The sequence below is a fragment of the Lipotes vexillifer genome, unplaced genomic scaffold, assembly GCF_000442215.2.
Source record: "Lipotes vexillifer unplaced genomic scaffold, Lipotes_vexillifer_v1.1 scaffold732, whole genome shotgun sequence".
Classification (NCBI taxonomy): domain Eukaryota; kingdom Metazoa; phylum Chordata; class Mammalia; order Artiodactyla; family Lipotidae; genus Lipotes; species Lipotes vexillifer.
Genome location: NW_006792596.1, coordinates 1,524,065 through 1,547,775, shown reverse-complemented (window position 1 = coordinate 1,547,775; position 23,711 = coordinate 1,524,065). Strand labels below are relative to the sequence as shown.

The following is a 23,711-nucleotide window of genomic DNA, read 5'->3' as shown; positions in this document are numbered from 1 at the left end:
TATATGCTAGGCGCGTGTAAGTATATTAGCTTGTTTATTCCTCATAATCACCAGTTACTAATTGACAGTTGGGATTTGAACCTGGTCCTGATTTCTCTTGAAGCTGAGACTCTACACACTATACTTCCACTTTCTGCTGCTAAGTAGAAAACCTCAGCGGGAAAGTGTAGCCGGATTCTGTGCAAACTTGCAAGTGCTCTGGACTGAATGGGTACAACTCAGCTGTCTACACCTCAAATGACCCAGCTGGTCTAGGATAAAGGCTGCCTTTGCCTTATCTATACAAATACATTTTTTTTTCTTCCTGTCATGCTGGTCAGCAGTTACATGGCAGTTAGCTAGTGTTAGCATCTCTCCAGGTAGATGGTGATGATGTCAACCGCTGCATGCACTGCTAGCTAGTGGCATACTTTTCCTCCAGGGATTGGGTGGAGGAGCTCATAATGAATCATATGTTCAATGACAGCTGCATTATATACGGTGCTTATTTAAACAAACAGTGATAGAAAACATAACTGTAGAAGAAAAAAGCCAAACCATGTATCCACCTTTCAACTGAGCTTGTATGTAGTGATAAGCTGGACAGAAAATAGTGTGTCTAACTTTAGACCACAATTTGAGAAAGGTAGAGATCTCAAGAGAAGCACGAACATGTATGATTTGGAAAATAGCACTTACCTGGAAAAGAACAAGCTATTAGATTAATGAAGAAATCTTTTAAACTAATTTTTTTTTTTTTGCGGTATGCGGGCCTCTCACTATTGTGGCCTCCCCATTGCGGAGCACAGGCTCCTGACGCGCAGCCTCAGCGGCCATGGCTCACGGGCTCAGCCGCTCCGCGGCATGTGGGATCCTCCCGGACCGGGGCACGAACCCGTGTCCCCTGCATCGGCAGGCGGACTCCCAACCACTGCGCCACCAGGGAAGCCCTTAAACTAATTTTTTAAGGTTAAAATACTTTATACGAAATAGTAATTTTTGTGATATCTCATGAAGCAAGACAAAGCAGCAGCTGTTTTTTTTCTCATAAATTAGATCACCACCTCCCAAACTGATACCCAAAGGAATAGTATTTCATGAAATGGTAAACCAAATGCCTTAATTTTTTTTTTTTTTTTTTATGGACAAGTCTGAGGAATGATATATTCTCCTCTTAAAGATTTCAGGCTGGGGAGACACACTTTTTAAAGTATGACTATTGTTATTTCCAGGAAGTGGTCTATGGGGGGGAAGAACTGCTTGGCAAATGCTGAAATTTCTAATTGTAAGATAAATTTGGAGAGTTCACTCATGTGGTCTCTTAGTTTTAGAATCCCAGGTACCCTGATTTCCACAAATACTTTGTAACCAAACTGACAGCCAGACAAATAGGTGAATTATCTGAAGCTTCAGGTCCACTGATTTTTAGGAGGCATCCAAACCAAAAGAGCCCCGGACGAGATGACCAGCTGGCTGAGTGGTTAATATTTAAGACAGTAAGCCACCTCTAATAGCTTCCTCACCATAAACAAGGGAGCTAGAGGGACGCACTCCGCCTCCGTGCAGCGCTTACAGTCTATGACTTCATTGCTTATTCCCACAGACAAGTGACAGGACGCAGTGCAGAATGATTGCACTTCTGGGGTTGCTCCTCAACACAAAGGAACCAGAAATAAAGCCTCTCATTCTTAAATAACATTTATTATTGTGGCAAAGAAGTCTTTTTCAGGAGAACAAGTCTCACATTTATGTAAAGGTATATTGGTTATAGTTATAGAAGCAAGTTTCACTGAGGTGCTCTATATGAAGTATGCCTGACCATGACTCTGAATTCCGCAATCTAATATTCACAATGTGTTGGCTGCCATTAGCTATTTACCCGAACATGCCTTTTGTTCCTTTTAAAAATATGTGCCTGCACAGGGTGGAAAAAGAAACGCCAAGGGCCTGCTAAAAAGGAGAAGCCTAGAAAAGCTAAAATTCCCACGGCAGTTCTGTTCAGCTGCAGTCCGCGAGTGCAGGAACAGTGTTCGTGTGGGGAGGCATTACGCCCAGTGGTTTCTCGGTTTTAATGGCGTGAGAGCCCTTGAGGTTTTCCGCAGTGGTCAGAGGCAGTGGGAAATGCCATTTACTGAATCCAGTCGATGCTCAGGCAGCGCGCTATGAATGCAAACATGTCTGACACTTCTTCTATTACTTTGGCCGTGGGCTTCCCAGCCCCGTGGCCAGCCTTGGTGTCCACGTGGATAAGCAGGGGATTGTTCTGCTTCCGACTGCGGCCCACCAGGTACTGAAGGGTGGCAATGAACTTCAGGGAATGAAGCGGGACCACGCGGTCATCATGGTCCGCGGTGAGGAGAAGCATGGACGGGTACTGGATGTCGTCTGCCTCTGGTAGCTTCACGTTGTGCAGTGGAGAATATCTGAAAGGCAAAGGCACTTTCATGAGGCCAGATATCAAAATGAGAGTTGTGTGTCCACTAGGATAATCACGGGGACTGGTGGGCATAGTGACCTGTGTCGTCTACCCGCCTACCGTCACCAGCAGTGAGGACTGCAGCCAGCTGGTCCATGGGTGACCACTGCAGACTAAGTTACATCACCTCACCGTTTGGGCTGTGACTGGCCAGGGCTATTGGAAGCTGGGGAGCTGTGTCGTTTATTTCACTCCCACTTTGGAAGCCTGTGTAAGAAAGAAACAGGGCTGTTGAAACAACCCAAAGTATGTGCATACTGACTGTCTTGAGGTGAATATTTTCAAATTCTTCAGACTGACTTTTTCACTGCTACAAAGTGGACTGTCCCTTTGTTTGTATTCTACATGAAAAGATTTTAATTGAGGTATAGTTGATTTACAATATTAGTTTCAGGTGATTCAATATTTTTATAGCTTATACTCCATTTAAAGTTATTATAAAATATTGGCTATATTCCCTTGTAGCTTCATTATTATTATTATTATTTTTTGCGGTACGTGGGCCTCTCACTGCTGTGGCCTCTCCCTCTGCGGAGCACAGGCTCCGGACGCACAGGCTCAGCAGCCATGGCTCATGGGCCCAGCCGCTCCGCGACATGTGGGATCTTCCCGGACCGAGGCACGAACCCGTGTCCCCTGCATCGGCAGGCGGACTCTCAACCCCTGTGCCACCAGGGAAGCCCTGATTGATTGTTCTTTTAAATCACTGATTGTGAATAGAATGGGTGCAAGCCTTTCTTCTGTCGAAGAACTTGAAATCCAGTGTACAGCAGCTTTTTGTCTGTTTAGTATCTATAAAACCTTTATTCTGAGCTCAGCTTGGCAGTCTTAGGAAGACCATGGGTCGGTCCCCTCTGGGCCTAGCTTCCTGTCTGAAACCAGGGAACCTGAGCCGCTGACCCCCTGCTGGCTCACAGTCCAGCAGAAAGAAACTGACTTTGGCCAATGGTGAGAAAGTTAGTGGAGGGGACACCTTCTGAAGCACAAGATAAGTTTCCAGTTAACAAAAAGTTTTTTAAGAACAAAAGTACAATCAAATCAAACAGCGACTGATAGTAGTTAAGTGAAAGACATCTCTGGATACTTTTTCTTTACGTTTTAGTCCATATGGGTGTCATGTTTTCCAAAGTGTTCAGTATTAATGAATTAAACTATTTTAGTAGAGTTTTATTTTGGAGGGTAAATAGGCAAAAGTAGTAAAATTTCTGCTCAGTTAACCAAGCTAAGACTAAAACCTTCTGGGGTTTAGTCTCCTAATAGATAAGATGGGGGTACAAATGGGTCTGTTTTCTGCTCTCATGGCAGAGTATTGCTGGATCAACCCCAGTCCTCCAGATAAGGGTTAGTTCTATGGGAAAACAAGTCTGGAAACTCTGCCTACTAATAATGCCTCTCCCCACCTCAAGATTCACGTGCTGCATTTATACATTCAAGACTGAGAAGTTCTGTAGAAAAAAAGTCTGTTAGGCTTTATTTTTCCCAGCCATTCACAAACTTGGAAATTTAAATTTTGGGGGGCGTGGGGGACCCCCTTCAATATATTGGATTGAGCTCTGCTCATTGGGAGTAGCAAGTAAGAGGAAAATACAGCTCTGTGGGTGCTAGGTTAAAAAATTAAAGTCTGAAATAGGAATATCACAGACATCTTGAGAGAGAAAATATTTAGAACTCTTTTTTTGCTTTCAAATTAATTTTAGAAGTATCAGGTTCCAGCAAATATTTTGTTGCCTTCAATATACAATTAACTCAGTATTTTCAACTGAGTTTAAATGGGACTTATCCCCCTAAGTGCATATTTTCTTAAAGGTAATTGGAACTATGGCTTCTTCAAATATTCAGCTTTCACCAGGATGTGTCAGTGAGGCTACCTGTGTATTTTAAAAGTTACACGTTCCCCCTCCTACAGAACAGAACTGAGTAGTTTAAAAGTATTCAATTAAAAAAATTCAAGTCATTTTAGCTGAATTTCTAAGTGGAGAGCTAACCATACAAAGCACATCAAATGAAGGAAAAGACCTGACTTGAGAAATTACTGTATCAAAATTTATAACTGACTGAGGAGACTGGGGAGAGGGGACATAGGCTGCTGGTGCTATTCTAAGAGTAATTCCTAAATACTGCTGGTAAAAATCCCAAAACCCCTACATGTGGGAAGTAAAGAGAGTGAAGGGCCAAAAAAGAATGTAGCTTGCAGTCTTGAGAATCTAAATGTTTGCCATTTTCTCACTGTTATCGCCAAAGTGTTGAGGGATACGAATATTTCAGTAATGCAACTTGTAGTTTCAAATATATGTGCTTATACTGAGAGCACAAAAAAAGTCTAACTGTTCTTGCATATATTCCTCTTCATTTCCTTATTTCTTAATTTAGAAAAAGAAATCCCATATATATGTAAGTTATAATGACTTTTTAAAAAAATTATTTTTTAATTGCTGCATTAACAAATTACCACAAATTTAGCAGCTTTTAAAAACAACATGGATTTCTTATCTCACAGTTCTATAAGTCAGAAGTCTGGCTTGGCTCAACTGGGTTCTCTGGCTCTCTCAAGGCTGAAATCAAGGTGTTGGCTAGCTGGGCACTTATCAAGAAGTTCTAGAAAAACATCTACTTCCAGACTCATTCCAGCTGTTGGCAGAATGCATTCAGTTCCATGTGGCTGTAGGACTGAGGTTCTTGTTTCTTTGATGGCTGTTGGTTGGGGTTGATCTCAGGTCGAACAGGTCCCCTTCCTTCAGTTTCAAAGCCAGCAATGGTGGCTTTAGTCCTCCTGTCCTCCTCATGCGTCCAATCTCTCTCATCTCCCTTTCTGCTGCATCCCCGACTCCCACCAGAGAAAGTGCTCTGCCATTAAGGGTTTGTCATTAGATTGGGCCCACTCGATAATCCAGGATAATCTCCTTATCCTGGTCAGCTGATTAGTAACCTTAATTTAATCCGCAAAGTCCCTTCACAGAAGTACCTAGATTAGTGGTTAACTTTAGAACCAGGGGACAGGAATCCTGGAGGACCACCTTTAAAATTTTGCCCATCACATCTTTGTAGTTTGTTGTTTTTGTTAAAGACCAGATCAAAACCAGGAAGACAGGTATTCCCACCACTTGCCCTACTTTTGCAGTAAATTACACACAAATATGAGAGATTGAAGGGCATGGAGTCAAACGTTTATCCTTTTGACTATGTTCAGTATTCTGGTATCAAATTGTTAGCAACACAAGTATGTCATATGAATTAAAACCTTACTTGATGAGCCATTCAAAGTGTTGTTTGTTGTCTGAGCACCCATAATCAGTGGTCCAGGCGTGACCAATAGTGTATTTATGGAACTTCAGCATGTCCATTACTCCAACTTGGGCAATAACACAACCAAAGAGGTCAGGACGCTGATTTGCACATGCAGCTAAAAATCAAGATGGAAAAGGGAGGTCGTCCATCATTAAACATCTATGTAATAAGCAAAACCAAAACAGAACAAAACAACACTTAAATGCTTTCAGAACCCTGGTTGTCTTTTTTCCAAGAGCACAGAAAGAAACCATCAGAAATCACTTGCCCAACAGCTCACAAGCTTTTCCCCCTCCTTCCAATATATCGGAGGGGTGGGTATTGTCATCAGTAGTAGAGATTTACTCCTCAAAGTGAATCTCAATGGAGGAACATTATATGAAAACCTCTAGGGCTTTCTGTAAAAACCTGTGTCCCCTCCTCCCATCCCCAGCTGCTTTCACAGGTGATGCAGGAGGTTAACGAACTCGTTCAGGATCTCAAAACTAGCCTGTGATACCGTGACACAATAAGAAATACCTGTTTATTCTTTGTCCCCAGTTCCTAGAACAGAGCTCCAAAAACCCCTGGAATTTCCTGAGTGACAGGGTGAGAGGAGTGTCTCATAATTCATAACTAACCCCTTTCAACCGTCTCTGAGTCCATGCTAATGAGATGGCTCTTGGTGGGTCCCCAGATAGCTTCAGGATGGGGGCTGGCTGCCTAAGGAACCAACCATGTGATTAGAGGATTGGATCTTCTGGTCCCACCCCTGACCTCTGGGCAGAGGAGAGGGGGTGGAGATCAAGTTAGTGATTAACGGCTATTGATTTAATCAATCTTGCCTGCATAATAGAACTTCCATAAAATCCACCAAACAATGAAATCTGGAGCTTCTAGGGTGGTAAACACAGGGAGGTGCTGGGATGGTGGTGCGCTAACACAGAGTATGGAGGCTCTGCGTGCACCACCGCCCATACCTTATCCTATACATCTCTTCCATCTGACTGTTGCCGAGTTCTATCCCTTATAACAAACTGGTAAACGTAAGGAAAGAGGAGGGGGACATGGGAACCCCCAATTTATAGCTGTGAGTCAGAAGTATGGGAGGTCCAGAACTTGTGATTGGTGTCTGCAGTGGGGGCAGTCCTATGGGACTGAGCCCTTACCCTTTTGGGTCTGTGCTAACTCTGGGTAGTGTCAGAACTGAACTGAACTGTAAGACACCCAGTTGGTGTATGGAGAGTTGGAGAATTGGTTGGCGTGGTATGCCCCCCCTTCCCACATTTGGCATCAGAAATGTTGTGAGCAGAAACGGCTCATACAGCCCAAAGCAGAATAGCGCCTAAAACCCAGCTCAGAGCTCTAACCAATGTGGACACACCTCCTTGTCCTGTTGTAAGAATACTCTTCTTTGTACACTTAAAAACGTATTTTTTGGAAAATTCAATAAATGTTTATTGAACACCTGCCATGTGCCTGGCACTACGCCTGGGGATATGTCAGTGAATAATTTAGTGGGAAAGATAAAGAAGTGAACAGGCAATTATAGTGTGGCAATCACTACTGGTGAGAAAATACGGGTGCTATGGAAGTAGGGCGTAGGCCAGAGTACGGAAGTTGGGGAGGCTTTGGGAGGAAGTAAGATCAAAGCGGGCACGACTAGGAGTTAGTCAAGGGATGTGAACTTCTGCTGCCTCTGACAAAAAACTGTTCCCACCCCAGTTCTGATTTCAGTGCTTATTCATGATACTGAAACCTGAGTCCTACCCCTGCAGATCCTTTTCTCCCACTCAGAGGTGGGAGGCATAGGAATCTGGAACCTGTTCTTTTTAATAAGCATCTCAGCATCCTGATGGAGGAACTCCATCTCTGAAGGTCCCTTAAAGGACCCAGTTTGCTAAAAGGCATAAATGAATTCCTGAATATAAAACTCCAAAAATAAAATGGAGTTTTATTGCATGAACCAGCAAGTTACAACACAATTCTCCCACTACTGAAGTCAGATGGTATTTTCAACGTCCTTTCCCTTTAAAAATTTTAGATTCACCCTTAGTTCTTCTTTCTTTTACACTTCATATTTAATTCATATGCAGATTCAGTTGGCTCAAATTCAAAATATGCCCAGAATCAGACCGCTTCTCACTACTTCCATCGCCACACCCAGGTCCAAGCCACCATTTTCTCTCCCTGGGACAGAAGCCACCTACCTGGGTTCCTGCTTTTCTGCCCTTGCCTCCCCTTCTGTCTACCCTAACACAGTAACGGGATCAATGCATGATCCCGATTTAAAAAGAAAACATGTCAAATCATGACACTCCTCTGCTCAAAACTCCCCCAAAGGCTTCTCATTTCACAGAGTAAACCATGCTCTCTGCACAGGCCACGAGGTCCTGCCTGGTCTGGCCTCCCCCCACCCCTAACCTCTCCCATCTCTCCCCGCTGCTCTCTGTGCCCAGCCACAGACATGGGCCTCCGGGGCCCATTGCTGGCCTCGGGCATATCGTCTGCCTCCTCTGACTGGAACGAAAGCTCCATGAAGGCAGAGCTGTTGTCTCTTTCGTTTGCTGACAAATGCCCAGTATCTGGAAAAATGCCCAGCACTTCTTGGTGCTCTATAAATATTTGTCGAGTGAACAAATCATATTTGTAGTTATTCGGTATTTAAGAATATTATCCGTCTCCTTTCTCAATTTCTTTCCACAAGCCACACGACCTGTGGGATCTTAGTTCCCCGACCTGAGCAGGGATGGAACCCAGGCCCCTGGCAGTGGACGTGCAGAGTCCTAACCACTGGACTGCCAGGTTAGTCCCTCCATTTCTTTCTTTCTTTCTTTTTTTAAATTGAAGTATACCTGACTTAAAACATATTAGTCTCAGGTGTAAATTAGTGATTCGGTATTTTTATACATCACTAAGTGATCACCACGATAAGTCTATTTACCATCTGTCATCACACAAAATTATGAAATATTATTGACTATATTCCCTATGTTATCTGTACATTATATCTCTGATTATTATTATTATTATTTTTTTGGCGGTACGCGGGCCTCTCACTGTTGTGACCTCTCCCGTTGTGGAGCACAGGCTCTGGACAGGCAGGCTCAGCGGCCATGGCTCACGGGCCCAGCCGCTCTGCGGCATGTGGGATCTTCCCGGACCGGGGCACGAACCCGCGTCCCCTGCATCGGCAGGCGGACTCTCAACCACTGCGCTACCAGGGAAGCCCTGTGATATTTTTATAACAAAGTTTGGACCTCTCAATCACCCTCATCTATTTCATTCATCTCCCCAGCCCACTCCCCTCTGGCAACCACTAGTTTGTTTTCTGTATCTATGAGTCTGTTTATTTTATGTTTGTTCAATTGTTTTGTTTCTTAGATTCCTCATATAAGCGAAATGATATGGTATCTGTCTTTCTCTGTCTGACTTACTTCACTTAGCAAAACACCCTCTAGGTCCATTCATGTTCTTGCAAATGGCAAGATTTCATTCTTTTTTTATGTGGCTGAGTAATATTCTACTGTATGTATTATTATATACCTCCTTTGTCCATTAATTTATCAATGGACACTTAGGCTGCTTTCATATCTTAGCAACTGTGAATAATGCTGCAGTGAACATAGGGGTACATACCTTTTTGAATTAGTGGTTTTGATTTCTTTGGAAAAAAACTCAGGAGTTGAACTGATGAATCATACAGTAGTTCTATTTTTAACTTTTAAAAAAGGAAACTTCACACTGCTTTCCATAGCGGCTGTAACCAATTTATATTCCCACCAGTACATGAGGGTTCCCTTTTATCTGCATCCTTGTCAACACTTGTTATTTGATGTCCTTTTGATACTAGTCATACAGGTGTGAGGTGGTATCATTGTGGTTTTGATTTGCATTTCCTTGATGATTAGTGATGTTCAGCATATTTTCATATGTCTATTGGCCATGTGTTATGTCCTCTCTGGAAAAATGTCTATTCAGGTCCTCTGCTTATTTTTTAATTGAGTTTGTTTTTGATGTTGAGTTGTATGGGTTCTTCGGATATTTTGGCCATTAACCTCTTATCAGATATATTGTTTGTAAATAGCTTCTCACATTCAGTAGGTTGTCTTTTCATTTTGCTGATAGTTTTCTTCACTGTGCAAAAGCTTTTTAGGTTGTTATAGTCCCATTTGTTTTTTGCTTGAGGAGATATACCCAAAAGAAGTTTGTGAAGACCAATGTCAAAGAGTGTACTGTGTTTTCTTAGAGTTTTATGGTTTCAGTTCTTACATTTAAATATTTTTTTGTTTATTTTCACATATGATGTGAGAAAGCAGTACAGTTTGACTCTTTTGCATGGAGCTGTCCAGGTTTCCCAACACCATTTACTGAAGAGGCTGTCTTTTCCCCATTGTATATTCTTCCTTCCTCTGTTTTAGACTGACCATATAGGTGTGGGTTTATTTTTGGGTTCTCTATTCTGTTGCATTGATCTATATGTCTGTTTTTGTGCCAGTACCATACTACTTTGGTTCCTAGAGTTTGTAGTATAGTTTGAAATCAATGAGCATGATACCTCCAGCTTTGTTCTTCTTTCTCAAGACCGTTTTGGCTATTTGGGGTCTTTTGTGTTTCCAAATAAATTTTAGAATTATTTGTTCTAGTTCTGTGGAAAATGCCATTGGTATTTTGATAGGGACTGCACTGAATCTTGTACATTGCCTTGGGTAGTAGGGTGATTTTAACAATATTAATTCTTCAAATCCATGAGCATGGCACATCTTTTAATTTGTGTCATCTTCAATTTCATCAGTGTCTTACAGTTTCCAGTGTACAGGTCTTCCACCTCCTTGGTGAGATTTATTCCTAGGTATTTTATTCTTTTTGATCCAATTTTAAATGGGATTGTTTTCTTAATTTCTCCTTCTGATAGTTTAAGGTACAGAAATCCAGATTTCTGTATATTAATTTTGTATCCTGCAACTTTACTGAATTCATTTATTAGTTCTTTGGTGGCATCTTTAGGATTTTCTATACATAGTATGTCAGCCGCAAACAGTGGCAGTTTTACTTCTTTTCCAATTTGAATTCCTTTTATTTCTTTTTCCTGTCTGATTGCTGGGGCTAAGACTCCCAATACAATGTTAATAGAAGTGGTGAGAGTGAGCATACTTGTCTTGTTCCTCACCTTAGAGGAAATGCTTTTGGCTTTTCACTGTTGAGTATGATGTTAGTGGTGGGCTTTGTCATACATGGCCTTTATTATGTTGAGGTATGTCCCTCTATACCCACTTTGCTAGGAGTTTTCAATCACAAATGGATGTTGAATTTTGTCAAAAGCTTTTTCCACATCTATTGAGATGATCATATGGTTTTTATTCTTCAATTTGTTAATGTGGTTTATCACACTGATTGATTTACAGATATTGAACCATCCTTATTATATCCCTGGGATAAATCCTACTTGATCGTAGTGTATGATCCTTTTAATGTGTTGTTGAATTTGGTTTGCTAATACTTTGAAGATTTTTACATCTGTGTTCACCAGTGATAATGGCCTGTAATCTCCTTTTTTTGTGATGTCTTTGTCTGGTTTTTGTATCAGGGTGATGCTGCTGGCCTTGTAAAGTGAGTTCAGATGTGCTCCTTTCTCTTCAGTTTTCCAGAAGAGTTTGAGAAGATATGTGTTAGCTCTTCTCTAAATGTTCTGTAGAATTCATCTGTGAAGACATCTGGTCCTGGACTTTTCATTTGCTGGGAGTTTTGTTTTGTTTTGTTTTTTTTTTTATATTACTGATTCAACTTCATTAGTGGTAATTGGTCTGTTCATACATTCTATTTCTGCCTGATTCAGTCTTGGGAGATTGTAAGTTTCTAGGAATTTATCCATTTCTTCTAGATTGTCCACTTTATTGTGTATAATTAGTCATAGTAATCTCGTATGATCCTTTGCATTTTTGTGGTGTTTGATGTAACTTCTTTTTCATTTCTGATTTTCTTTGGGCCCTCTCTCTGTTTTTCTTGATGAGTCTGGTAAAAGGTTTATCTTTTTATCTTCTCAAACAACCAGCTCGTAGTTTTATTGATCTTTTCTATTGTTTTTTAGTCTCTATTATTGCTCTGATCTTTACTTTAGGTGTTAGGTTAGATTGAGATTTTTCTTGTTTCCTGAGGCAGGCTTATAATGCCATAAGCTTCCCTCTTAGAACTCCTTTGGCTGCATCCCATTGATTCTGGATCATTGTTTCCATTTTCATTTGTCTCTAGGTATTTTTAAATTTCCTCTTTGATTTAACAGTGAGCCCCTCACCCCGTTGTTTAGCAGCATATTGTTTAGCCTCCATGTGTTTGTTTTTTGCAGTTTTTTTTCTTGTAGTTGGTGTCTAATCTCATACTGTTGTGGTTGGAAAAGATGCTTGATGTGATTTTAATCTTCTTAAATTTAGTCAGACGTGTTTTGTGGCTTAGCGTGATCTATCCTGGAGAATGTGCCAAGTGCACTTGAAAAGGATGTGTATTCTGCTGCTTTTGGGTGGAATGTTCTTAAAGTCCATCTGATCTAATGTGTCATTTAAAGCCAGTATTTCCTTAATGATTTTCTGTCTGGAATATCTATCCACTGATGTAAGTAGAGTATTAAGTTCCCTGTTATTGTTTTACTCTCGACTTCTCCCTTTTGTCTGTCAATATTTGCCGTGTACATTTAGGTGCTCCTATGTTGGGTGCATAAATATCTTTAAAAATTTTATTTTATATTATAGTTGATTTACAGTGTTAGTCCCAGGTGTACAGCAAAGTGATTCATTTATACATATACATATATCCATTCTTTTTCGGATTCTTTTCCCATATAGGTTATTACAGAATATGGGTAGAGTTTCCTGTGCTAAACATTAGGTCCTTGTTGATTATCTATTGTATATATAGTAGTGTGTATTTGTTAATCCCAAACTTCTAATTTACCGCCCCCCCCCCCACACCACACACCTTTCCCCTCTGGTAACCATAAGTTTGATTTTGAGATCTGTGAATCTGCTTCTGTTTTGTAAACAAGTTCATTTGTATCACTTTTTGGGGTTCCACATATGAGTGATATCATATTGGTATTTGTCTGTCTGACTTACTGCACTGTCTGACAATCTGTAGGTCCATCCACGTTGCTACAAATGGCATTATTTCATTCTTTTTTATGGATGAGTAATATTCCATTGTATATATGTACCATGTCGTCTTTATCCATTCCTCTGTGGATGGACAACTAGGTTGCTTCTGTGTTTTGGCTACTGTAAGTAGTGCCACAGTGAACACTGGGGTGCATGTATCTCTTCGAATTATGGTTCTCTCCAGACACATGCTCAGGAGTGTAATTGCTGGATCATATCATAGTTCTATTTTAGTTTTTTAAGGAACCTCCATACTGATCTCCATGGTGGTTGTACAATTTATATTCCCACCAACAGTGTAGGAGGGTTCCCTTTTCTCCTGGGTGCATAAATATTTATGAATGTTATATCCTCTTCTTGTATTGACCCCTTTATCATATGTAATGCTCTTCTTTGTCTTTTGTTACAAACTTTGTCTAAATCTATTTGAGTATTGCTACCCCAGCTTCCTTTTTGTTTCCATCTGCATAGAATACCTTTTTCCATCTCCTTACTTTCAGTCTGTGTCTGTCTTTGGATCTGAAGTGAGTGTCTTGTAGGCAGCATATAGTTGGGTCTTATTTTATTATCCATTCAGCCGTTCTATCTTTTGATTGGACCATTTGGTCCATTTACGTTTAAATTAATTGTTGATAGGTATGTACTTACTGCCGTTTAAAAAACTGTTTTCTGGTAGTTTTTGTAGTTCTGTCTTGTTCCTTCTTTTTTGCTCTCTTCCCTTGTGAGGTAATGACTGTATTTAGTGTTATGTTTGGATTACTTTCTCCTTTTTGCTTGTGTATCTACTATTGATTTTTGGTTTTGGTTACCAGGAGGCTCATACATAACCACCTACATATCTTTGCGATTAAGATGACGATCTCTTAAGTTTGAACGCTTTCTAATAATCTTGCATTTATATTCCCCCTGCCATATTTAATGTTTTGATGTCATATTTTAAAACGTTTTGTGTATCAACTTCTGTTGTGGATATAGATGATTTTACCACTTTGTCTTTTAAACTTCTTACTCACTTTGTAAGTAGCTGATCTACTATCTTTATGTTTACCTTTACTAATGAGTTTTTTTTCCTTTCGTAATTTTCATATTTCTAGTTGTGGTCTTTTTTTTCCCCACTTAGAGAAGGCCTTTTAACATTGCTTCTAGAGCCAGGGAAGTTCCCTTATAAGTAACTAGTTGCTTTTCTCTTGCTCCTTTTAAGAGTCTCTGTGTCTGGGTGTGGACCTCTTTGGGTTCATCTTATTTGGGACTCTCTGTTTCTCCTCAACCTAGATGTTTGTTTCCTTTCCCACGTTAGGGAAGTTTTCAGCTATTTATTCAGATAAGCTCTCTGCCCCTCTCTCTGTTCTCCTTCTTGGTCCCCTAAAATGTGAATGTTAGTTTGCTTGATGTTGTCTCAGAGGTCTCTTAAGCTATCCTCATTTTTTAGAATTGTTTCTTCTGTTCAGCTTGGATGATTTTCATTATTCTGTTTTCCAGGTCTCTGATCCATTCCTCTGTATCATCTAATCTATTGTTGATTCCTACTAGTATATTTCTTATTTCGGTTACTGTATTCTTCACCTCTTTTTGGCTCTTCTTTGTATTTTCTAACTTTCTGTTAGTTAAATGTCTCATTGTCTTCATCCATTCTTCTCCTGAGTTTGTTGAGCATCTTTGTAATCATTACCTGAACTCTTTATTGGATAAGATTACTTATCTCCACTTTGCTTTAGTTCTTTTTCTGGGGTTTTATCTTGCTCCTTAGTTTAAGAACGTAGTTCTGTCTTCTAATTTTGCCTAGTTCTTTGTGTTTATTTCTGTGTATTAGGTAGGTTGGTTATGTTTTCTGAGCTTGGATAAGTATCCTCAATATAGGTGATATCCTGTAGGGCCCCGCAGCAGACTTCCCTCTGGTGATCAGAGTTACATGCTCTAGGGGTGCCTCCTATGTAGGCTGCACGGGCCCTTCTGTTGTGGCAGGGCCAACTACTTTGGGCATGCTGATAGGCAAAGTCTGATCTCTGCATGACCGGAGCTGGTGCCGGTCTGCTGGTGGTGGAGTGCTAACAGCCAGAGAGAGGGTCCAGAATGGTGCTTGTCAGCACCAGTGTCCCTGTGGTAGAACGAGATCCCCCAAATGTCTGCCACCAGCGCCTGTGTCCCCAGCAGGAGTGCCAGTTGCCTCCTGCCCCTCTGGGAGGCTCTTCAAGGTTAGCAAGGCAATCTGACCAGGCTCCCTTCAAATGACTGCCTCTGTGCCAGGACTCAGAGCATGTGAGATTTTGTGTGCACCCTTTGAAAGTGGAGTCTCTATTTCCCACAGCCCTCGGGCTCTCATCACAGTAAGCCCCGCTGGCCTTCAGAGCCAGATGTTCGGGGTCTCATTTTCCTGGTGTAGGGCCTCTGGACTGGGGAGCCTGGTGTGGGAGAGAAACCCTCCTCTCCCTGGGAAGGAGCTCAGCAGTTGTGATTCTCTTCCCACCTGTGGTTTGCCTGCCCGGGGCTGTGGCTCTTGACTATACTGTGCATCTGCCCCTCCTGACCCATCTCATTGTGTTTCCTGCTTTGTATCTTTGGTTGTGGAAAATCTTTTCTATCAGTCTTCAGGTTGTTCTCACACACAGTTGTTCTGTAAATAGTTGTAATCTGGGTGTAGTGCCCGTGGGGGGAGGTGAGCTCAGGGGTCTTCCTACTTTGCCATCTCGGCCACATCTCTACCCTTTCCAAATTTAAACAAATTATTTGGACATAGATATATTTTACCTCCCTGGGAAAATGTTTTTTCCAAGACTATATATATTCCACTGGGGTAAAGAAGTAATAAGGACAGGAATTCAGGTTTTGACACAAGTCAGTAAATTTCAAAGACAAGGAAACAGAGTGAATGTGACAAGATCCCCTGACAACAGTGGACTGAAAGCTGAAAATGGTCACATGTGCTTTTTAGGTTGAGTCTGAGTCTGTTTGTGCCCTTCTCCATTTGTACAACGGCCCCTCGTAGCCTAATGACACTGGATGTAGGACCCAGCAAGGAAAGTTCAGGACCACTATGAATGTTCATTACAATGTTAAGTACGGTTGAGAGACGAAAAGAAAAGTAAAAATTCATTAACTACCAAAAGTTAGGAAAATCCACTTAGAGGCAGTGCCACATAGAGATTAAAAGAGCAGAATCTAAAGCCACGGTGCTAAGCATCAACCCCAGCACTACCGTCACACTAGCAAGCTACTCAACCTCTCGGTGCCCCAGTGTCCTCCTCTGTAAAATGGGGATAATACCTGTCCCCATCTCCCAGGCCATGTGCATGTCAAGGGCTCAGCACTGAGCATGGCAAGGTGCTCAGCAAGGGTGAACATTACTTTGAACTATTTCATGACTGTGAAGCCGTGGATCCATCTTTGCATGTACCTCATTTTCCTTCATGACTTATTTCTCTGAACCCACAGCATCTAGCATCCCGTGGCATAGGTATTCAACAAATGTTTAGGGGTGATCACAGCTTACAAGTTCTGGGTAACACAGTCAGAGGTGTGTTATTAGGCTCAGTCATGTGCTGACTGAACCCTAGAGACCTGTGGGTCCAGTCTGTGGGGAGGGCGAGAGGGAAGGGTAAGAATTGCGGTCCAGTCTGATAGAGCTCAGAACAGGGAGGAGGAAGGGCTTTTCAGGCTATGATGAGTCGAGTCAGTAGTTGTGTCTTCAAATGTCATTAATTAAATGCCCCAATACAAATGGGTTTTGCTTTTTCTGTACCACTGCTCCCATCCATGAGCCAAAGTAAATCAGAGTATCTGAAAACTCCAAGAGTTAACTAGTGAAGTAAAGTAAAGTACAATGAATAAAAAACCCAGTTCTCACCTACTAAGAGGCCCCCATTTGAACCTCCGTTAATAGTCAGCCTCTTGGGAGACGTGTAACCTTCCTTGATAAGATATTCAGCAGCACACTGGAAGTCATCAAAGCAGTTTTGTTTGTTGGCCAAGATACCACCTACGATGTGCCAAAGTGAAAGATAGTTAACAAAACAGAAAAAAAAAAAAAATCACATTTTAACCTAAGGGGAATTCAAATGATGATGATGGGGCATAGTTTCAACTACTGATCAACTTAAACACAATGGACTACCACTACATTTAGAAAAATGCCTCAATTTAAATTTTGTTCTGCGTTGTGGAAATCCATCATCAGTACCACAACTGCTAATCCACATGGTGCCTTTGTATTTTTCTAAAACCTCTTAGAACTTAAAAGGCAAATGCCCCAAAGGGAAGAGATGATCTGTTATGACGTCAGACAACCATGAGAATGAAAATGTGAAAGCATGTCAATAAAAAGAACCTGTGTCTTGGGAGGAGCTGGACTCAAAACTGACACAAGACCCAGAGCAGAGTCCAGTCCTCGAGTTCCACACAGCATGTGACGATGGGGATGAGTGCGCTGCCCGCTGCCCGCTCCCCGGGAAGATGAAAGTGCTCTGCGCGGACTTCCCTGGTGGCGCAGTGGTTAAGAATCTGCCTGCCAGTTCAGGGGACACGGGTTCAATCCCTGGCCCAGGAAGATCCCACATGCCGCGGAGCAACTAAGCCCGTGCGCCACAACTACTGAGCTTGCGCTCTAGAGCCCAAGCCACAACTACTGAAGCCTGCGCTCCGCAACGAGAGAAGCCACCGCAATGAGCAGCCCGTGCACCACAACGAAGAGTAGCCCCTGCTCACCAGAACTAGCGAAAAGCCTGTGCACAGCAACGAAGACTCAACGCAGCCAAAAATAAAATATAAAATAAATAAATTAATTAATTAAAAAATAAAGAAAGTGCTCTGTGCAGAGAGGTGCACTTCTCACCCCTCCTCTCTGCCGGAGTCTGAAGTGGGGGATGTGATTACGCGAAGGAAGCTCTCTGATTTTGCCCATGGGTACTTAAAGAACTTAGGCAGGAATCAGGTGGGGACGTGGTGCTGCACAGAGCAGCCCATTAGTTTCTCTAAGCTTGAATGAAGAGGATCTCAAGCATCTCCTCAGAGAATCTGGGCTTTCTCATCTAGAAGCCATTCCAGTGTAGAGTCAAACAAAGAAACTACTTAAAGAGAGGAACATTTGTAAGGCCCTGTAATATCCAAAAGTAAAGGCCAAAAGTCAAAGTCATGCCCACAAAGGAACGGATGTCTGAAATAACTGCCAGTGAAATGAACAAAAAGCAGACCTAGATCTAATTAGATATTTGAGATTAACCATTTCTGCAGAAATTCAATTAAAGATGCAGCAGTGCTACTGAAGAAATTTTTTCAGAAGAAATTTTTTCATATCAAAACAAATGTTATTAAGATTTTAATAAGAAAGTATTGGTGAATTAAGATGGCTCGGATTACTTCGTTTCCAGGAATAATAATATTTTGAAGAGCATTAAATTTTAAACTCAATCAACAGAATGAAATCTAGATTTATCAAGGTTCAGTATGCTAGGGTCTAACTAGAAAAGTTCCATTTCAGCCCCCTTCACTGCCTAAATTAGGAGAAAGTTTATGATCAGTCTAAACAGAGGTAATCAACTTTTAGCTTCAGTCAAGCTGCAAACTCCCCCCACCCCCAAGACTTCTGGATAATAACTTGGTTATCATTAATACAGACATGAGAGAGTTGACCAAGACCAAGGGCACTCTTCCCTACCAGAGCATGGTGGACACCTGAGGACCAGAGGAATTCTATGGTGAAGAACTTGGGTTCTTTAAGGAGAAGGCTGCTGGGTCAGGAGTCCGTGCAGGTGGGTGTTTAAGTGTGTACATTAAACATTTTTAACCAGGAAATTGGGTGAGTCAAGGGGTCCGGACTTAGCATATGGATTTGGGATGTACATCCAACATAAGGTGTGTAGAGAGTTTACTTTTATTCCCCCTTTCTTAGTCATCTCTTACTACCACAGTAAGATATCACCATGATTTTAGTGTAATTAAACTCTAATATCAGGTCCAAGTCAAAATTATACAATGAATTCTATGCTGTTTCAAATACAGTGACACTCAATAAAGCCTTCAAGGATGACACCTGGCAGCAGCTGGCCCGACGACGGCCGGCAGGCTGGGGGCCCATGTGTTCATTAGGGACACTCACTCTTGCTAAGATGCTCAAATAGTTTGCTGTCTGACATCAGCCCTTGGGGTGCATGCTGAAGACCGGGGATTTATGCTTGGGCCTTTCCTGCCTCCCGACATCTAACAGGTGCTTATGACAAAAGCTCTTTACAGATCTACCCTCATCTGATCTGATCGATGCAGAAAACCAGAGCCTTGGCCTCAGGAGGCAGAGAAGAACAAGTGGGTGTACGGATCCAAAGGGTGGTCTCGGATGCTCCTGCTGTGGGAGAAGACCCTCCTTGCCACGGGCTGCTGTGGCCAAGCCTGAGCCCTGGGCGCCGCCCTCGTGCCCGCAGACTGTCTTACACAGGACGCCTGATGTTGAGAGGGGAGAAGCAGGGAGCCGGTGGGAGTGAAGGGGCTTCCCACACCCTCCTCCCACAAACCCAGGAATAAGGTAAGGGAAGAACATCTTCTCCAAGTTACTGGTTAGTCTATGCATTCCAGATACACAAAAGCCTGGGAGACGGGGTGTGCTCCATGTAGAGAGAAAAGGAAGAGATGGGTCTTTAGAAATAAAGGTTGCCATAATTCTTTTTAAAGAATGATAACCTGGGGAATAAAGTTGAATATAGGAGCAGTTTCCTCAATCAACTAGAATACATGCTTCAGGAGGCCAGAGAACAGGGACTGAACCATTAAAACCAGAAAAGAAAAATGACTGTGTTCTTGTGTCTGTCTAGCACGTGCAGGATTTATTAGAGTCCCAGCAGTAACACTAGGAGGATGCTATTTCTTAGCAATGTTGGGAAGATCAGAGAAAACAAGCAAAAGATGCCCGAACTGGGAATAGGAAAGCTCTATGTTAGAGTGCTCTCTTCTTTTAAGAGAAAATGGCCTGTTTTTGCAGTCTGTTTTGAGATAGCCAATAATGCTAAACAGTAAAAGCCAGGCTAACAGGAGAAGGAGACACAATAAATACCACAAGTATCCCCCAGACTCACTTCTGACAGTGACAGATAAAAATGTACCCTATACATTGCTAAAAAAAACCAAAAAAACAAAAAACTGATTATGGTATGTAGGAGATGCGTCTGAAAAAGGTGTCCTTCATTAAAATAGACTGCAAAGGAAAATAAACTGAAAAGACTGAGCTGTTTAAATTGAAAGGGGGAATGGTGCCTGCAACGTGTTTGGAAGCATCCTTTTCTGCCCCTAATCCCCTCGGCTTGGGCTATGCCATATTTGCGTTTCTGCAGAGAAAACACCTCACCTTTATGCCACGTCTCTCCGTACTCCCCACCTCCTCTGATGTTGGCCACTGCAAGGACACCACCCATGTGTCTCACAAAGATGAGCCTGGACACACTGAGAGATGGTAAAAACAGTTAACCTGCCACTAACTGCCCGGTGAGGGCCGCTGTCCTCCTCCACCACACCCGCACCCGCACACATAGCCCTGAAGATGCTCCGCACGTGCTGTCATCTACATGGATGCCCAGTACTTCTTTTACATTGCTCGGTTTAAGTGAAATGTTATAACTTCTGACTAGTGATTAACCGCAAAGCTCATACATTTTCAGGAGCATTCAGTATGCCTCATTTTAAACAACTGTCTTGGCAGCCACAATACTGCCACCCACGTGACACAGCCCTGGTATGAATGGTGCTGTGCTTGTTACACACCCGGTGATGGCCCCTGCTACCATCTCTCCCAGTATCTCTCTCCAAATTGTTCAAGTTGGAAAAAAGAAAGCTCCTTCTGAAATATGAATTTTAAACAGATTTTCCAGTTTTACAGAAATTTAGACGTTGAAACTAGGCGTGAGAGAGGTAGAGGACATCAGGCACACTGACCAGAAAATAAGTACGGAGTGCCCAGGGCTAGAGAATGTTTTCTAGAAATAAACAGAGGAAACTATAGCAGCACAAAGCTTCTTTATGAAAGTTTGGAGTTTATGTTTTCCTCCTCCTCGTTCCACTCTGACCCTAACAGTCTTGAGTGAGGTTATTTTTCTGTTTGCTGTTAACTAAAATTAATTTTGCTTTGAGAACTATTTCCGAAATTTATTCACTCTTCCTTTTAGTAACTGGGGAAACTGTGGGCTTCCGCAACCTGAGGCTCAAGATGGTCTGGCTGCTAATTTCCTGGATGTTGAAGATCAGAGGAAAGGAGAGTTCGAGGTAGGTAATCAGACCATACACCCATGTGGTCCTCTCTTCAACATTTTCCCTATGCCTCGGATGGTCTCTACTGAAACTACCAGCATATCCACTGGTTCAGGGAAGAAAATGGTGTTAAGGACACTTCCCTACTCATCTCACTTCCCAACACAGAGCAGGCTTAACGAATACTCGTTGCACAAATGAACAAAGGTAAGATCTGCTCAGGAATCAGTGTTGTTTTGATCCAGGTTCCCCTGTGGGGACCAAGGGGATGGGGCTCCGGTGCAGAGGCAGTAGACCAGGCTCTGGTTTCTCCTCACTGTCTGGAGAAGATCAGATGCGTGCTGAAATTCCGAGGTGCCACGCTTACCTGTAGTTGGGTGTGATAGATATGTTGAAGCCGCCGTAGCCGTATAGGAAAGCGGGATGAGAGGCATCCAATTTTATGCCCTTTTTATGCACGATGAACATTGGAATCTTTGTACCATCCTTGCTAGGGTAGAAAATCTAGAACAAAAGAAAGCAGAACAGCTAGATTTAGCATTCCTGAGTAAACACTTGCATGCTTTTACATGGGAAAAACAGGTACTAAATTCTTCAAGCTGTTGAGTAGCACAGTGAAAATCCAGTACCACTAAGGGGCTAGTTGATGGTGAAGCATATGTCAGTTTTTATGGAGACAGTGTGGAGTAGTGAATACAGGGCGACTTGACTTTGAATTTTTTTCCACTCTCAAAAGCTAGGTGGCCCCTGGCAAGTCTGTCCTCACTCAGCTTTAGTTCTTTCTTTTTGCAGTACGCGGGCCTCTCACTGTTGTGGCCTCTCCCGTTGCGGAGCACAGGCTCCGGACGCGCAGGCTCAGCAGCCGTGGCTCACGGGCCCAGCCGCTCCGCGGCATGTGGGATCCTCCCGGGCCGGGGCACGAACCCGCGTCCCCCGCATCGGCAGGCGGACTCTCAACCGCTGCGCCACCAGGGAAGCCCCTCAGCTTTAGTTCTTTATCCCTAAAATGTGGCCATGGTGCCCACCTCTTAGGCTCTCCACGAGGCCCATATAAGAGAACAGGCATTCAGTTCTCTGCTCCCGAGCACCCCTCCCGGCAGCGGAAACTCAGATTTGGCTCTTCTGCCAAACAATCCAATCTAGGAAGACTTTTTTTCTAGGAAAGACATTTCATATTCAACTTCCTCTCTAAATGTTAAGACACTCAACCCCTCTTCATTTTCCTGGGTTCAACTATTAATTAAATGTTAGCAACAACAAAACCTACGTTAGCTTTAGAGAGTAGATAAGGAGCAACATAGAAATCCTATCGTTTCTGATTAAATAAAGACACTTTCTCCAGGATTGATAATTAAGGCTCATCAAACCTTCCTGAATCTGGTAAGTTCAGTTAACATTTCTAGATTCATGACTTTTTGGATAAAAGGAATAAGAGAAAAAGGATTAGAAAGAGAACATGAAATGTTATTCAAACGGTAAGCCACAGAATAAGCACTAAGTCACCCAAAGCTGATAATGGCTTCTTCCAGACAGACAATCTGGTCAAACGTGGTAGCTTTATCCCGAATGACACCTGGAAAGTGCCCCAGCTTAGAAACGTCTTGCTGACCTCACACATCACCGTCAGGGACATAAACCTCTACAGGTAGTGTGACTTGGAGCCATATTCTATCCAAAGCTTTTTAAGGTAGCAGTTCTATCGTGGAAAGTGTCCACAAAGTCCTTGGGAATAAACAGTGGGGGGTGGGCAGAGGAGAGCGGGGAGGCGAGGCAGATTTGGAGAAAGGCACTGCGTGGCCACCATTAATGCCTGCGAGTCTGGTCGTTTTTTGAAACCTGCCAAGGAACAGTATAACAAGCATTTGCTTCTGACTTTGGAGAGAAATACTGAGATGTATGTAAAGTTGACGGTTTAGGAATTATGGAGAATACCTGGCAGAGTTCAAAGTTATCAGAGGAGACAGGGTTTTAGTTAAAGCTATTTAGTGCCAGTTAGGAGCCACTAATAGAGAGTAACTGTGCGGGCGGTACAAGCAAATGCAGAGCAAGAGGTACAGGCGACGGCTGGGGCTAATGAGCTAAAACCCAGGCCCTCAGGTAGGCGCGTTCTAACCACAGAGGAGACAGCGTGGGGGAGGGTGGGCAGGGGAGCAAACTGTCTCACACGATTCTGCCCTAACTGAATCATCTGCTTAAAAAATAGCGTTCCCCCCAGGCCACCTCCCGACTTCCCACCTATCCTCAAATCCCAGCCCCGGCACCTAATCCCTCTCCAGCCCTCCTCAGGCAACTCCCCTTCTGCGTCCTACTCTTCACCCGGTCAGCTGGACTGGTGCACTTCTGTCCCTACTAAGCTAAGCTGACCCTCAGAGCCTCCTGTTTGCAAAGTGCTCTGTCTTCTTGCTTCGGGGCAATGTGGCTTCCTCCTCTGGCACTACTTTGCTTGCTACCACCTGCAGGATTTCTAGTGCCTGCACCTCGGTCTGCAATGCTCCCATCTGGCTCCAGGACAGAGGCATCCTTGTGGAATACAATCAAAAGCACAAAGGCCCCCTTATGCCCATAGCTGCAAAAATATACCCAAGTCTTAAGCTGGTGTAGTTCAGATGTCTGAAAGGGCACTGTGA

The 23,711-nt window shown here is 42.7% G+C and overlaps 1 protein-coding gene across 1 annotated transcript in view; it reads right to left on the bottom strand.

Annotated features, from left to right (window-relative positions):
• Window positions 1-1,785: 1,785 nt before the first annotated feature.
• PREP (prolyl endopeptidase) overlaps window positions 1,786-23,711 on the bottom strand; it is a 133,770-nt gene continuing 111,844 nt past the window's right edge. Inside the window, exons 11-15 of the mRNA XM_007465779.1 lie at window positions 21,452-21,588; window positions 20,189-20,283; window positions 16,706-16,837; window positions 5,699-5,855; window positions 1,786-2,402 (exon numbers count right to left, since the gene is read on the bottom strand). Of these exons, the coding sequence (XP_007465841.1) occupies window positions 2,108-2,402; window positions 5,699-5,855; window positions 16,706-16,837; window positions 20,189-20,283; window positions 21,452-21,588 (816 nt within the window). The 3' untranslated portion in view covers window positions 1,786-2,107. The remainder of the gene's footprint in view (window positions 2,403-5,698; window positions 5,856-16,705; window positions 16,838-20,188; window positions 20,284-21,451; window positions 21,589-23,711) is intronic.